The 17,485-nt window shown below is 37.8% G+C and overlaps 1 protein-coding gene across 8 annotated transcripts in view; it reads left to right on the top strand.

Annotated features, from left to right (window-relative positions):
- Positions 1-17,485, top strand: part of CCDC141 (coiled-coil domain containing 141) — a 217,586-nt gene that overhangs the window by 159,880 nt on the left and 40,221 nt on the right. For all 8 annotated transcript variants that reach the window (XM_073807529.1, XM_073807525.1, XM_073807527.1 and 5 more), the window contains 5 exons: positions 3,489-3,668; positions 4,236-4,361; positions 6,177-6,365; positions 7,559-7,738; positions 9,483-9,632. In XM_073807529.1, the coding sequence (XP_073663630.1) occupies positions 3,489-3,668; positions 4,236-4,361; positions 6,177-6,365; positions 7,559-7,738; positions 9,483-9,632 (825 nt within the window). The remainder of the gene's footprint in view (positions 1-3,488; positions 3,669-4,235; positions 4,362-6,176; positions 6,366-7,558; positions 7,739-9,482; positions 9,633-17,485) is intronic.

Here is a 17,485-nt window from a genome sequence, read left to right on the forward strand (position 1 = left end):
TTAACTTTATTGGTTCAGTGACATTCTGCGATATGAATGGTAAAGCCATTTGGTAAAGCCAGTATAACACAATTTTTATTCTCTTCATATCTTTGGGACCATTAGGCTTTTAAACAAGCATTATTGCTGAAGTGTGGTAACCAGTTTGGTTACTAAGAAGGAAGAAGTCCCGCTGGCATTTCCCACTCAGTGTTCTGCTCTTGATTGGGTTGCCGAGGCTCAGATTTTCAAGCTTGAAATTAAAAAAAAATGTTTCAGTGCATCTAAAAATCATCACAATCAGAAAAACTGATTTAGGGCAGAAATCTGGCAGACATCTTGATGAAAGTGCCAATTTACTAATTTATAGTGGCAAATACCAAGAATGCTACATGGAATGCTGCCTTCCAGTTATCAAGATATCTGAAAAGCAAGATGTCAGAAGACCACTCATTGTGTGTGAATCTACATGGAAAATGGATAATTTAGTGCCCTGTTTAGATGATGGCAAATTTTCCAATGACCTTATACAGAAGTAGAATGAGTAGTGTGTTTACTAACTAGACCTCAGGCAAATTATTTACTCTTTCTGAGTGGCCAAAATATTTGTTTGCCAAATGCATAATCACTCTTCTTGAATCCTGCTAGCTAGGCATCAGCAGATCCTACCATAGCTCTCTTTTCTAGGCTTCATTCAGAGCATATACTCTTCCGATTGTAGTTGACATTGACATGCTGCAAATTCCAAGTTTACATTAAATTGTGTATTGTATAACATTTTGATTAATATTTTCTTAATAATATGGGAAAGATACCCTATCTTTATTTATAGCATAGATAAAAATATGATTTGCTTTAGGGCCGGCTGTGGCTGTCTAATGCCTTTCATAATATGTGTGTCTTGTTCATCATAATTACAGAATACATCATTTTACTACTAGATCCCCAAATTCATAGGAGAAGTCACATTTAGCACCTGCAGGTATTTTTTCAATTAAATGACACTTTATAATGTCTACATTAATATAAAAATATAAATGTGCAATATTAATGTCATTTAAAATAATTTTAAAATAAAATGGCCTGTGATTTAAAATATCCTGTTACATATTCATGGCACTATCTTCTGACTATAACCTAAAAGGTCCCGTGACTTTTAGATACCCAGCTGTCATTGCCATTGTAGAAATCCGTGTGCAATTGCTCCTTAGAAATTCAAGGATTTACAGAGAAAAGCTGGCCATCAAAGTAAAAATTACTGTTTTGCCAAACAAATATTCTTCTGCATTTTTTTGATGTTTGACATAAAAAAAGCCTATTGTCTTACTCTCTACCTCTCTTATCCTTCTGCCTCTGATTGAATTTCCAGTAGTTTAAAATCATTGTTTAAAGGATTTCAAATCAGAGATCTAGAACATATGAAAGTTGGCAAGAGAAGTCTTGGAATTTAGATATTGTTCTTCTGGTGCACAATAGAGATACAAATATAGAGATACAGTTGGCCCTCCATATCCACTGCTTCCAAATCCCTGGATTCAACCAACCTCAGAGCTAAACATAGTACACCATCCACAGTTAGTTGAAACCTGCGGATATGGAGGGCCAACCATGGGACTTGAGCATCCACTGGTTTTGGTATCCGTGGTGAGTCCTGGAACCAGTCCCTGCCTCCCACCCTGCTGCCGTGAATACCGAGGGACAACTGTATATAGAGGTACATTTCAGTTCTCACAAAACAGAGTAACTTGAGGAACTGCTCACAAGGAAAATTTTAAATAATTCTATTGAGTTGGCCAAAAGGTTTGTTCGGTTTTTTCTGTAAGATGGCTCTAGTAGCACTTAGTTGTCTTTAACTTCATTTGAAACAATTTTGTTAGATTGTATATGACAGCTGTCATATGAGCGTCATTTAAAAAACTACTTATCAAAATTGGTGAATTTTTGTGTAGCCATTTTAATACTGAAGATGGAAAAAAGCAACATTTTTGGCACATTATGCTTTATTATTTCAAGAAAGGTAAAAACACAACTGAAATGCAAAAAAAGATTTGTGCAGTGTATGGAGAAGGTGCTGTGACTGATGGAACATGGCAAAAGTGTTCTGCGAAGTTTCGTGCTGGAGATTTCTCGCTGGACGCTACACCATGGTCGGGTAGACCAGTTGAAGTTGATAGCGATCAAATTTAGACATTAGTTGAGAACAATCAACGTTATACCACATGTGAGATAGCCGACATACTCAAAATATCCAAATCAAGCGTTGAAAATCATTTGCACCAACTTGGTTATGTTAATCATTTTGATGTTTGGGTTCCACATAAGTTAAGTGAAAAAAACCTTCTTGACTGTATTTCCTCATGTGATTCTCTACTTAAACATAACAAAAACGTTCCATTTTTAAAACAAATTTTTACGGGTGATGAAAAGTGGATACTGTACAATAATGTGGAACAGAAGAGCTCATGGGGCAAGTGAGATGAACCACACCAAAGGCTAGTCTTCATCCAGAAAAGGTGATGTTGTGTCTATGGTGGGATTGGAAGGGAGTCCTCTATTATGAGCTCCTTCTGGAAAACCAAATGATTAATTCCAACAAGTACTGCTCCCAATTAGACCAACTGAAAGCAACACTTGACGAAAAACATCCAGAATTAGTCAACAGAAAACACATAATCTTCCATCAGGATAACACAAGACCACATGCCTCTTTGATGACCAGGCAAAAACTGTTACAGCTTGGCTGGGAAGTTCTGATTCATCCGCCATATTCACCAGAAATTGCACCTTCGGATTTCCATTTATTTTGGTCTTTACAAAATTCTCTTAATGGAAAAAATTTCAGTTCCCTTGAAGACTGGAAAAGGCACCTGGAACAGTTCTTTGCTCAAAAAGATAAAAAGTTTTGGGAAGACGGAATTATGAAGCTGCCTGAAAAATGGCAGAAGGTAGTGGACCAAAAGGGTGAATACGTTGTTCAATAACGTTCTTGGTGAAAATGAAAAATGTGTCTTTTAGTTTTATTTAAAAACCAAAGGGACTTTTTGGCCCACCCAATATATACAATGGGATAGTTTAGAAAGAAACACAGACCCACAACAATCTGCCCCCTCATGGTCCCTGATACTCAGATATTGACATATTCTAATGTGTGTTAAAATAAAAGGTGGAATCCACTTCAAAACTTATGCATTAAAATAATCTCAACTTCAAAATTTCTGGATCCCTATGCTCATTCAGTCACCCTTTAAGCCCGAGGAAACGAACAGATCCTAAAGGAGAGGACTCAAACACCAGTGGGGTCATGAAGAGCTCGGGAGCTGACGTCCAAGCATAGATTATGGGTTCTGAGAGCCCAGCTGTGCCTGTGCACAGACTTTTCAGCCTTGTCTTGATATCAGAACTGTGTTCTGCTTTGGCTATGATGAAGCGTTTGCCTCCTCAAATAGTTGTATGCAAAATGTTCTATTTCTTGGGAAAGAAAAGCCATTATATAATTATTAATTTCACAGGCAAAAGCAAATGAAATATTAAATGTGAAAAATGAAGTACACATTATGGAGAACACTATGGAAAGCCAGAAGGCAGAAAGGGAGGAACTCAGCCGCCTTCGGATAGCCTGGCAACTTAAAGCCGCTGCAAGCAAGCCCGTGAAACAGCGGTGGGGAGCGTTCAAAGAGCAACTTAGAAAGGTGAGGGAACAGGTAAATGGGTAGTACTCACCTTAAAAGGGAAGGAAATTCTGACACATGCTGCAACATGGAGGGACCCTGGAAGCATAAGTGAAATCAGACGAACACAAAAGGATAAATATTGTGATTCCACTTATGTGAGGAACCTCGAGTAGACAAATTCACAGAGACGGAAAGCAGAATAGAGGATACCAGGGGCTGAGGGGAGGGTGAAATGGGAGTTAGAGTTTAACCAATACAGAGTTTCTGTTTGGGAGGATGAGAAAGTTCTGGCGATGGATAGTGGTAATGGCGGCACACCAGTATGAATGTACTAATGCCACTAAGTTGCACACTTAAAAATGGTTCAAATGGTAAATTTTGTTATGTATATCTTACCACAATAAAAAGAGGGCCTGTGCTTTTGTTCATTGGTGGTTTAGAACCACAGGCTCACTCTAGGTAGTGAGTGCTTTCATGGTAATTGAAAAGTTTGATGACATACCATGTCATCACTGGAATGATTATGACGTATTTGCTGGTGGTATCAAAGAAAACATATGCATAACTATCTAACGTCTATTTCAGACTACTCACAACTTAAAACTTCTTCAGGAAGCACTTATGCCTGTGTCTGCACTTGACCTTGGAGGGAGTCTCCAGACCATTTTAGGTCTACAGAAAAAATGGAATGAAATGAAACCTCAGTTCCAGGTGAAGAAACAAATTGATGGCCTTGGGTGAATGAAAAAGTATTAAAAACTGTTCAGTCAATGCTCACCTAATTAATTTTTACAGTCTGATGAATTACAATTTTTAAAAAACAACAGCATTGCTTGTCTAAAAATCCACTTTAAAAACACATTTTTCTTCCTGTTTAACTGCAGTGTGCTATATTTGATGATACACAAACATTTGGGCTACAAAAGGTCCTTAATATATTCTTATCTTAGATTATTTTAATTTAAATTAGTTCCTTATTAATGTATTTATCATATATATTTACTCTAATTCCTTTCCTAAGGGGTATAGACATGTTTTCGATTCAGACATCTCAAAACAAGGATGGGCAATCTCTGACACAGAGGTTCTGCTGTCCTCTGTCCCTGAAATTATCACTGTGATGTCATCACCCACTGGCACCCCAGGCTCCTACCACAATTCCAAGAATTTTGCTGTGCTCTCCCTTTCTCCCTCTCAGAGAGCCCTCAGAATGTGAGAGAAAAAACCATGAGTCATGTTCCCAGGCCCTGATTGCTAGTGCATTCCATACCCCCCACACACACCTCTTGCCATTCCTGACCTTGACACAGCTGCCGAAAAAGTTTGCCAGTCATGTTATCCTCCTATCTGGATTCGTGTTCTTTGCTGCAGAGTTAAGATACCTGTGTTTCTGTTTGTCACTACTTTGCAAGTATTGGCTTTAAAGAAACCCCGAAACAGAAGTTTGAAGATTCCTTTAGGGAATATCTAGTTTATGTTCCTTTAAGACAAAACTAATGTAATACATAACCACCCCCCACTCACAAAAAGCACACACACCGCTGTGGCCCACAGTGAACTCTTTCCTCCAAACTCTTAGAAAATTCTCCTAGCCTATCTGTTGGTTTCTTTGCTATACTCTGTATCATATGTATCTGCATTTCGTGTGTGCACGTGTCCCTGCACATGAGTAAGTGTATGTGTGTAAATTCCTCTAAATCAGGAACTGTTGTCAAGTTTCTTTAGCTCTGTCACTGTGATGTGCGTATATTTGACGCCCACGTACTTGATTTCAACATGAAGACCCTTACTAGGTCACTCTTCTGCAAATTATCTCCTTAGCCTAAATCATTTCCATTACTGTTATCCTTGACATAAAATCCAGCTCTGAAATTATAGCAGCTTCCTCTTTAAGCTGTGCACCAGGATCTAGATTCCTATAAGGGCTATCTGAGCAGTTCTGGGTAAAAAGAAGGTGCCTTATCCCTCCCTACAAGTGGTGGCTATTTGTGGATTCTGGGATGACTGCTTTTAATGCAGCATAGCTACTGTGCTGCTCAGCTGGTGGTTCATTTTGATCATTCTTTTATCACAGAGGACAAATAATTCCCCAATATATTTTTATGCTTGTCTTCTTTTGGTGTTCTTATCATACCACCTGATTCTGGTTGTATTAAATATCACAGATGGTCACAGCCTCATAGAGTATCTAGAATATATTTACTTAACAGATGACCAGAATATTTGGTATGTCATAGAAATATATGACTTTCCATTTCACCACCTAACTTTGAAACACTTTTTTGTGTTTTTAAAATTTAATTAGTTTAAATTAATTTTTAAAAAAAGTTCCGAGAAGATGAGGATGGAATAATATATCCCTAGCATCATGCCCAATGCCTGGATTTGCAGGGATGGGGGTGAAGCTCACAATAGTATTTGTTAACAAATAAGAGAGTGATTTGTTATTGAGATCTTCATATAGTCAGTTGTAAAGTAAAAAGCTCTCTAAAAGCTGTATTTCTTTTATTGCTTACAACTTTTTAGCAACTGAATGATGAGGCTCAATACATTATAAAAGAGTCAGAAGAGTTAAGTGGCAAAGGAGCCCCTGTGAAAGAGAAGTCTCAACAGCTGAAGGACCTAATTCACCTCCATCAAAACCAGAAAGAGAGAATCCAAGATTACGAGGAGATCCTGTATAAGATTGTCCAGTTCCACCAAGTCAGAGAAGAGGTAAGACTTATCATGGATGTTTGGAAGACTCTCAGTTTTAAACTATGAAATTAAAAATAAATGATTGTGTAATAAATAAAGGCCAGATTGCTTATTCTGATATTAGAAGCTTTCCTCAGTCTGGCCCCTGACTTTTCTCTCACTGGGCCCCATTCTGCCCGATGTTCCAGCCAAAGTGAGCTCTCCTTGGGTCCCTCAAAGATGGCGTCCACATCCCTAATTCCAAGCCTTGACTCTTGGGCTGCCATTATCTGACAGGTCCTTCTGTCTCCTCTCTACCATCCAGGCCCTGTGTCCCTCCATCCAAAAATCCACCTCCCTTGGAGTGATTTTTCTCTCTTCAAAATTCCTCGAACTCTTATTGTTTATTCCACACATCTGTCATTTTTAACATCTTGATTCTTAATTACTTTTGTTCCCTAACTCAAGTGTAAACTCTTCGAGGGAAGAAAACAATTTCTTTTATATCTCAAATATCAGTAGAGTGCTCAGTAAAACTTCATAGTCCTTAGCCTCTATTAACAGAAAATGGAGACTTATTGAAATCCCTTGAAAATAGCCTCTGAATTTACTGAGATCACAGGCCTCATCTTGCTAAAGTTTTAGTCTGTGAGCAAACAGTGTTTTCTTCTTTAATAGAACTGACAGAGTTAGTCCCTCAATTTTACCCTATTGACTTGCAGCATTGTAACACTTATTTGTCTATAATACTAATAATTTTAGATGGGCTTGTCAGTGTTGACCTGCTAGTTAAATATGTTATAGGAAAGAAGTTTTTTTTTTTTAAAAAAGCTATCTTTGAGAAAGACAAATACTGTATGATGTCACTTATATGTGGAATCTGAAAAATACAACAATGTAGTGAATATAACAAAAAAGAAGCAGACTCACAAATATAGAGAACTAGTGGTGACCAGTGGGGCGAGGGAAGGGGGGAGGGGCAGTACGGAGGTAGGGGATTAAGAGGTACAAACTATTAGGTATAAAATAAGCTACAAGGTTATATTGTACAATTTAGGGAATATAGCCAATATTTTATAGTAACTATAAATGGAGTATAACGTTTAAAAGTTGTGAATCACTATATTGTACACCTGCCAGTTATATAATATTGTACATCAACTATACCTCAATGTAAAAAAATCTGTCTTCATAAAAATACGAAGGTTAATTGTTAATGGTCTAAATTCCAGCTGGGACGACTCTTCAGATCAAGAGAACTGGAGTTTCTACAACAGCCAAAGGAAACTGCTGATGCTCACGATGCCCAGGTTCTCCTCAGTCGCTCTCGGGAAAAGCAGGCACACATAGACCATCTCCATAAACTGGCTCTTTCCTTGGGGGTGGACATCATCTCGTCAGTTCAGCGGCCTGTAAGCAACTTAGAACACCACCATTTATACCTAATATAGCTTTCAGTTGGCCTGTAATATGAAAGAAACCAGGCACATTGCCTGGTATACGTTAAATTAAAAAATACATTAAACCATTGGGCTACTTATTTGTGGTAAGTTTCTACCACATCCAGAGAAAAACATTTTAAGGAGAAAAATCTGATTTTAAAAGCCTTGTTTGATACATCTATTCTCATGCTAATTTTTAAAAAATCATAGAGGTGTGCTATCTATAATGGCAGTTCGTTTTTCACATTTGAAATATGCCTAATGCAATTAAGGGACTCAACTTTTAATTTTATTTAACTTTAATTAATTTAAATTTAAAACTGGTACCCCAAATTGTAAAACTTTTAAGTATATTGGGAACAATTTGGGTATGTGAGTCTACTAAACTCTATGAGATTTAAGTGCTGATCAAGTATTTCTGATAGAAATTTAGCAACAATTGAGATATGCTCTAAGTGTGAGATACAGACTTGATTTCAAAGACTTAATATGAAAAAAACCTTATTAATGTTTTTTAATATTTGGTTACATGTTGGGTATGTGTTCGGTTAAACAAACTATATTATGAAAATTAATTTCCACTGTTTCTTTTTTACTTTTTAATATGGCTACTAAGAAATTTAAAATTATTTATATGGCTCAGTTGTATTTCTGTTGGACAATGCTGCTTTAGCACGTCCGATCCAAAAGGTAGCCGAGAGATCGTTAGGCCCAGGGCCCTCATTTTATAGGTGAAGAGTCTTATCCCAGAGAAGCTGCTTTATCCGTGAAACCCCAGGGTAGACAAGCTCAAGAACCCTGGCTCCACCCAGGGATCTGGGCACTCATCACTGGATCTGCTTTATTCCACTGGACTGACCTTACCAAAGGAGCCTAAAAGAGATGGAAATAATTCCAGATTAAATTCTCCTAAATAACACATTGGGCTCTGATTTTAAAAAGCTCCTTCTCCAAATTCTTAATTTGAGGGAAGAAAAGATTATATTAATTCTATCCAGTATGTATAACATTAATAAAAATCGTAATGGCTGATTTTATTTCAAAGTTCATTTAAGATATCCACTAAACTATATGGAATTCAATGGATCTAAAGTATTTTCTTAACTGAAAGACACAAATACAAAATATCTGTCTCTGTTATAACAGAATGTTTTTCCCAGGAAGGACTTTTCTTTTTAAAGAGTTTTGTTTTATTAGTAAATTTATTTTAAAAAGAAAAAAAACAAGTAAGACGTCTCACTTTGCACAAATAATGTAAATTGTTCTCCAGTCCGCATCTGGCCTTGGCCTCCGCAGCCCTCTGCGTTGAGTAGAGGTTGGAGCACTTGCATAATAAACCTGAGGTTACGCTCAAGTTGACAGGAAAATTATAGTGCAGACGCCAAATGTTTCTAATGCATATTTTATGCCTTTTGAAGTAAAAATTATACCTTATAATGAATAGTGTCTCTGAGGCGTTGGGTGTGGTGAGCAAATCTTCAAAACTGAAGTTTCAAGACTGGAAATGTAAGGGTTTGTCTTTCCCAACATCGGGTGTTGGGTGTCTGGCTTCTTTCTGAAATCATTATATTCAAAGAAGCTTAAGGTGAAATAAATCAGGATGTCATATTTTTTGATGTCATTTATGAGTTTCACAATGCAGGTAAATAGCATGTTGTTCTCATTGCTGTTTTGCCAGTTCCCTTCGTCACTTCCCCTTCTCTTTCATTTTTAGAACTGCTCTAATGTTTCTGCAAAGCACCTGCAGCAGCAGCTGGACATCCTTGAGGGGGACAGTCTGAACTGGCGTGCCCAGGCTGAAGACCACGAGCGGGCCCTGACCCACAGCCTGGAGTTCTGTACTGCAAGGGATGAGATGAGCGAGGTGAGAACGCACACACACGCACACGCACACGCGCACACACACGCACACGCGCACACACACGCACAGTGAATCAGGAGCCTTTCTTTTTACCCTTGACCTTTAATCTGCCAAGCAATGGCCTCAGGGCTCAGAAAGATTGAGTGAACTTTAAGCTCCCAAACTTTTTGAGGTCAGTATATTGTCAACACATGGAAGAACCTAGAATGTGGCATTAGGGTTTATTGTTTGCTCCTCCCCAACCCACCCCAAACCCTCACAGCAGTTGTTTTGCTTGAGTGGATACACATCATCAGTGCAGAGCGATAGCATCCCGGTTCAGCCAGCTCCCGTCTGCGGAGATGCTATTTAAGTACCATTGACTCATGATGAAGCGGGTGCTAAGGGGAGCAGGCTTGTTGCTTCAGAGGCTACAAAGTATTATCACCAAAGTCAAGTGGCTGGTTTCATATTTACTCAAACTGAGTGACTTCTCTGGCAAAACAACGCCTAGACTCCATGCCCCCTCATCCATACACAGTTAATTCCACCTCCTCTTCCTCAATTCTACCCAACCCCCAACCCCCAGACACATGCTGAACTTGAGCCACATCCTCCCAGGGTAAACTTTCCATCTAAAGGTTTACTTGTTCTAGGAGAAAAATATAGCTTAGCGAGGGTCCTGGTTCCTTACTGGAACTGACAGCAGAACAAAAGGTACCACAATTCCAGATTTATCTCTGTTTAGAGCAAGACGTTTCTAAGTTCATTAATCACAAACCCATTAGGAAAGTGAGCAGAGGGAAAAAGATGTGGTGAACCTTCTTGATTTTTCTGTTTATGCCCTCTTTACACAATTTAGGACCAGTGAGTATCAAATATTATCAAACAACATTAGAGCATGGACTTAAGTATGAGTAACTAAACTTAGCAAGTGGTCTAGCCCTTCCATAGCCCACAGAGAAGTGCAGGAAAGGAGCATGGCTGGAAGGAAAGCAAGAGGGCGAGAGCAGGAGGGGCCGCTTGGATCCCATTCAGTGGGAGGGAAACAGGAAGCAGCATCATGGAGGGTTTTCAGTTGAGTGTGCCACAGGACTGTAGAGTTTCTGCTCTGAGTCTGTGTTTCAGGAGTCACTGTGGGCGAGACACTCATTAATTCGCTCAGTGTTAAACCCCTAGTGTAGTCTGCCCTCTGTGTAGTAGAACGGCCTCTTCTGGGTCCTGTACTGCAGTTAGCACCACTTCAGCCAGATCACTTTAAGGAAAACAATCTTAATTCTCCTCAGGCTATAAAATTTAGATTCACAGCCATGGAAATAATTTTTTTTACTATCTTTCCCCAAAGTTGTTTTCTTTCTTCTTTTTCTTCCTCTTCTTCCTTTTCTTTTGCTGAAGATCTCTCTCTCTGCTGTGATGTTCAACCATATTTTACTGAAAGCACAAGAGAGCAGGCTAAGGGCTATTCCCAGCTGCCTATGGCTCACTTTCCCTCTTCCTGAAGCATGGTGGCCTTTATGGAGGTGGGTCTCCCTGTTTAGGCCCTTTCCACAGTGGTTCTGTTTACAGGGCTGCCTCGTGATGAGCCTTTGCTGGGAGCCAGCCTGGCCCTCCCAGTCAAAGTAGGGACACACCAGGATTGTCTGTACTGTAACAGGAACCAGAAACCAGATACGTGCAGCTTTGATATAGGAGTCAAACATCACTTTAACATGATCTTAAGTATTAAGAGAGTGATTCTTCCCATTTGCTTCTACTTCAAACCCAACTAATGTTTGATATAAGTCACAGTTTCATATTCAAAGGATCTTTGAAAACTTTTGGCCCTTTTCCCTTTTCCTTCCTCGTAGAGATATACAAGGCATGTCACAGTACATCATGCACAGCCTGGATTTTCCAACTACAAGCTTAATGGGAAGATAATCCAAAGGAATATTTTCAGTGCCCGTTAATAAAATAAAGAGATGTGTGGTCTGGTTTGTATTGTGACTGTCAGAGCCAGATTCTAAGTTGTGATAATATTTGATATTTTAATTGTTATTATCATTATTAGTATTTGGTATGAGTGCTTAAAAATTATGTAAAATTAAATGCTGCATGTTACACTAATTTTTTTTGTATAAAAAAATAAAGTCAGATAGCCCACCAGGGAACTAGACGAAGCATAGCATTCGATTTGTTCAGTTGATTTTGAAATGCATTATTTTGCATCCAGTGCATTTAAAGTGCTTCTTGGAAGTTCACTGATCTGAGCTGAAATTGGCTTTGGAGGACTTTCATTTTCCAGATGAGGAAACTGAGGAGTATACAGTTTTCACTTGAGCAGTGTGCTTCAGGACTGTGGGGTTTCAGGGAGTCAGCTCTGGGCCAGAGGCTCATTTATTGGGGACCAACTTTTACTGGGCACCAGCTTGTCACCTGCTAAACTCAGAGTTCACCATTCAGGTAATGTTTGAACCCATTCAACCACTGTATGGTCTGATGTTAATGTATCCTTTTACTATGCTTTCTTCTTCTATCTTTGTTTTCTCGAATACTCGTTACAAGCTCTTTGTATGATCTGATATAATAGCACAGTTCATTTGGTTATTTCAACTAAAATTACTTTATTACATGGTTTTAAGTGCACTAAAGGCCCTTAAAAAAGGACTCAGGAGTTCCCTGGTGGTCCAGTGGTTAGGACTCAGGGCTTTCACTGCTGTTGCCTGGGTTTAATCCCTGGCTGGGGAACTAAGATCCCACAAGCCGCGCGGCAAAAAATAACAGAAAAAAAAAAAAAAAGAAAAGGACTCAGTACCTCAAGATAAAATAAAGTGAGGTATTCTAAATGTGATTTTTTTTTTAATGTGATGTGATATTCCTTAACGACAAAGAACCATGGTTTTGTGCCTTGATTCTCTTTGGGTAAAATATTATTATTTTCTAATTTTATATACTATATAAGCCATAGTTAGTTAATTGTAAAAACTCATTTTCTCCATGTGTACTAGAAAACACACCCTTCAGACTGCCAGATTTTGTGGAGTTTTTTCCCACTCATTTCACACAAAGATATATTTGTATGCATGAATGTTGAATCTCACTGTACATTTTCTTGCCTGGCAATATAAATAAGCTTTTAATACACAAAGCATTATAGATATTCTCTGCCATATTACATGACAGAACAACATCAGTTCCTTATGCTTTACATGTCTTCTTTAGAAATGTAATAAGTTAATATCGAGCATGTTTTCTTCCTGCAACCTGACCAAAAACATTACCTTTACATTTACATGATGTTAATGGAAATTTGTCACTGGAGCCTCATTATGGATCATGAACAATTAGTTTGATGAAAAGTATAGTAACGGGGCTTCCCTGGTGGCGCAGTGGTTGGGAGTCCGCCTGCCGATGCAGTGGACACGGGTTCGTGCCCCGGTCCAGGGGGATCCCACATACCGCGGAGCGGCTGGGCCTGTGAGCCATGGCCGCTGAGCCTGCGCATCTGGAGCCTGTGCTCCGCAGCGGGAGAGGCCACAACAGTGAGAGGCCTGCGTACCACAAAAAAAAAAAAATGTAGTAATGAGAGAATTGGGTTGCTATTCATTTTTCCAAAATAAATTTTGCAAATGGAGCTTTCATATAATTATATTACTTCAGCCTGAAATTTCTACACTGTAGCAACATCTTACCCATCAGGAAGGAAACAGAAATATGTATGTATGTGTATGTGTGTATATATATATATATATATATATATATATATATATATATATATATATATATTCCATATGTCAGAGTCTCTTGTTCTAGTCACACAGATTCTTTTGTTCTTTTGTCAATTTGGATAAAACGGTCATCTAAGTTCCAGGGAGATAAGGCAGATTAGCAGCAATAAATTATTGTAGAATAGGGGAATGCTGCTGCCTTAGACAAATACACAACCAATAACATTAAACCTCCTGATATTGTATACTGCTTTGCTATTGACAAAATGACTGTGGACAACCACCATCTGGTAAGAAAGGAAGCAGAAAAAGAGGGTACAGATGAGGCAGCACTATGGTATAGTACAGATAATTACTGTTTTCCAAATTGATGACCTTAATTCATCATTTTAAGAAAAAAACTAAATTATCATCATTCAACAAATATGACTACTGTGTGCCAGGCCATAAGAACAGGAAAGTCCTCAGGAAACTAAGAGTCTAGGCAACTTAAAGCCCAAGGGACTTCACAGTCACAACTGCTCATTACCAGGCCCCACTGTGAGTCTGTTTCATTGGTATATGTAAGAGGATGGGAAAGATTATAATTTGTTCTGAAAATGTCCATCCCATAGGGTTAGAATCTGTTAGAAGTTTTGTGTTTAACATCTGCAAAATGACTCTTCTTACTGAAGAAGATAGAAAGCTAAAGTTTAAAATCGTGGTTATCATGTCCAGAAAATAAAATGTAAATATATTATGAACAAACAAAACTTGCAGAGTGGATAAAATAGCCATTACTGAGATATGCTGCCACCTGCAATTTAAAATGGAGCAATTGTCTTCTCCTTCCAAGCGGCCCTATTTCCTGCTTCTACAAGACTGATGGTAAGCACAGGAAGACAGCCGTGTGGTTGCTGGACAGATGGAGGCCCAAAAAGTCTTGTCCCAAAGTCTCTCCAGCACTAAGCCTAAATATTCTACTGTTAATAATTGTAGCAAATCATTCAGGTTAAGTTATGAGTCTTTGGGTCCCTTCATTTCAAATACAGGCATCCCTGGGAAGTGATGGCATTGCAGCCTTCTTTCTGTTACTGAAAATGAGAATCAGAAAGCTTTTGTTTTCTGGAGTAGGCAAAATGGTGGGCAAGAAATTAAGCTCGTGAAATGGACATTAAGAGAAATGGACTATTTGTTTTGTATTTTTGCTTCTGGACAATTGTGTGCCATAGTTCTAAGAAAAGCTCTTGTTTTAAATACATTTTCTTAGTTTTAAAATGTCTCATGTCCCTCACGTAAATTGGCCTTGCCAGCAACAGACTCACAGATAATACATTCTTGTGCCAAAGTTGCCTCAACCAGCTTCCTCAAGACTAAAAATAGCAAGCCAGCCTCCTTGTTGTCCATCTTGTTCCCTTCTGCTTCTTCTCTAAGAGGTTTTTGTTTATGCCTAACCCTGAGAGAGGCTTACTGCTCCCTGGGAAATTTGGTGAAGATGCTCATTATGCTAGTTTCAAAAGAACTGCAGTTTTAAAGTCTTAATGATTTTTTTTCTAATTATAGTTGTATTAAATTAGTCCGCTTCTTCCACAGCAAACATGTAGGAGCTGAACATATGGAAAGATAGGAAAATTGCACTGTTCATTTGAAAAAATATCTTTCTCCTGATTATCTTAAGACTTTCAGAAATTTTATCAGTATAAATTAAAACAACATTTAAAGATTTCGAATAGGGTAAACTTTTTCTTGCCCCAAGCTTTGGGTGTTTTTTCCTGCTTCTGTGCTCCAGTTGAGCAGTTGTCTTGGCCATCTACACCATTCCCCATTGTTGACAAGCTAACTAAAGTTAGAAACAGCTGCGTGAACAATGATACCACAGCCGAGCAACCATGGCACTCAGTTCCCTTAAAAATATGATCACAAGTTATGTGGAGATTAGATGGGAAGTTAAGTTTTCGTATTGGAATGTGCAGGTAAGAAACTTAGGCATGGCTGGATGTTTTCTGAAAATCTGATTGCTGAAGGTAGTTCACGCTTGCTGCCTTCCTCTTGTATCTGCATAGTCCTCAATTTGAGCTGGGAAAGGTACAGGATTTAAAATAGATTTCCAGTGGGACCAAAAGAGAAAAGTGCCAGCAACTTGTCAAAGGAGCTCATGTGTCAGAAAGAAACTGATCCCATTTCACATACCCATATCGCCTGAACATCTTTGGCTTTATAAATCATCGTCAGTGGAAGTGCATACATTCTGAGGCAAACAGAAATAAATTTGTACTCATCATTTATCAGTCTTAAATTTCTTAATCCAAAGTAGATTTTAAATGTCATGTCTTAGAATTAAAGTGTTAAGGCTCAGCCTTTCTTCATTTATCATATAGTTTTCAAATAGATGTTGATTTTTTCCCACTTAAACAAGCGGGTGTAACCCAGTGGTTATCTGGTTGATGACAGAGCCCCTCTTCCTTTCTTTAGACTGAAGTTTATAATATATGTCATGTTACAGTAAGGGGGAAAAAAGAATATAAAATTTTATTTTCCAGTGGATACATGTTAGTGACTGGACGTATTTTTTCCTTTCATTTTATTTTACTTTATTTTTATTAAAAATAAAAATTGTATTTTTAGCTGTAGTAAAAGACACATAACATAAAATTTACTATCTTAACCATTTTAAGAGTACAGTTAAGTGATATAATGTACGTTCACAGTGTTGCACTACTATCACCACTATTCATTTCCAGAACTTTTTCACCATCCCAAACAGAAACTCTGTACTCATTACAATAACTCCCTATTGAGGACATGTTTTTTAATACAAAAATCTCTGGTTTCCTCAGATGTGGTAGTTATTGCACCTATTGTTGCAGATTATGACTTCAAGGGAAAAAAGTTCCTGCCAAAGTTTTATGTGATTAACTAAGGAGGAAGTCTGTATCTTAATCCCATAAAATCAACTTCATTTGTCCTTTCCCACTAATAACAAATACATACATATTAAAACAACAAATGTCAAAAAATTTAAATATTGTTTATTTCATAAATATACCAACTGAATATTATCTTTTAAATATTTTTCTGAGTTCTAACAGAGAAATCATTTTCAAATTTTGAAGTTACAGTTCTTTCCACTCCTTTATAATATTACTGATTTATCAATTTAAATATTTTACATGGTCTCTGTGCTTATAATTTAAAGCTAATGCTCAGCTATTTCATTTACCATATAAAATAAACAACACTGATGATGAAGTATAGTTGTGGCAAATGCAAAAATTGCATCAGTATAATAATTTCCATGTATGCAAATAGGCTAGGGCTTTATAGATTGTTGTCTTCAGAAAATGTTAAAGATAAGGTCACGGTTCTGTTTTTACAATATGCAGAATTTGAAATAAGCATTTTGAGAAAGCAAGCATTTTCTGGGGCAAATATGTTTTTCTGCATTATAAGTTTAAAATCCAGCATGGGCCCAGCCTTTATTCCCTCCCAAATAATTTACTTGCTGTCATTGAAAACAATTTTAATGTCTTCCTGACTTTTCTTGTCATAGCTCAAATTTATCAACCATGACATTGTTTATTCTTGGCTGTTAAATGCTTCCATATAATCTGAGACGGTTTATATTTTCTCTGTACTTCTGTTTGCTGATAATATAGAGTGAATTGCCTGTTAATATGTTTATCCTTCTTGAATCTGGAGAAGGGCACAGAAAGCGTTGTTGTTAATGGAACTAGACTGCTTAGAATTTTGGCTCACTGGTAAAGTTGGACTGTTTATTCTTAAGAAAGTCATCATCTATGCCCCGTTTTCAGCGTATAGCCATACACTCTGTTTATATACAAGTTAGCATTGCCACCACAGGCAACAACTGTCACCTTACATTCCATTTTTTAAGGACCTCTGAAGTTAATGGCTGATATCTAAGAAGTAAATCTCTTCTGGAAACTGCCCATGAAAAATAATTTTTAATTGGATTTGGACAAATACAGTCCTTTTCCTACTGACTGTCATACTGGGTCTCCTCTTCCACCCCACTAATGTCCTCGTTGGTCTAAATGTCAACACTCCATTGACCTCTGCAACATGGACAGCTCCTTGGAGGCTTAATAAATTTATTCATGATGGCTATAAGAGCATTGGAATATGGAACAAATATTAGCACACAGAGAACAGAATGAGTTGTAAAGTGAT

Source organism: Tursiops truncatus, chromosome 7 (assembly GCF_011762595.2).
Source record: "Tursiops truncatus isolate mTurTru1 chromosome 7, mTurTru1.mat.Y, whole genome shotgun sequence".
NCBI lineage: Eukaryota > Metazoa > Chordata > Mammalia > Artiodactyla > Delphinidae > Tursiops > Tursiops truncatus.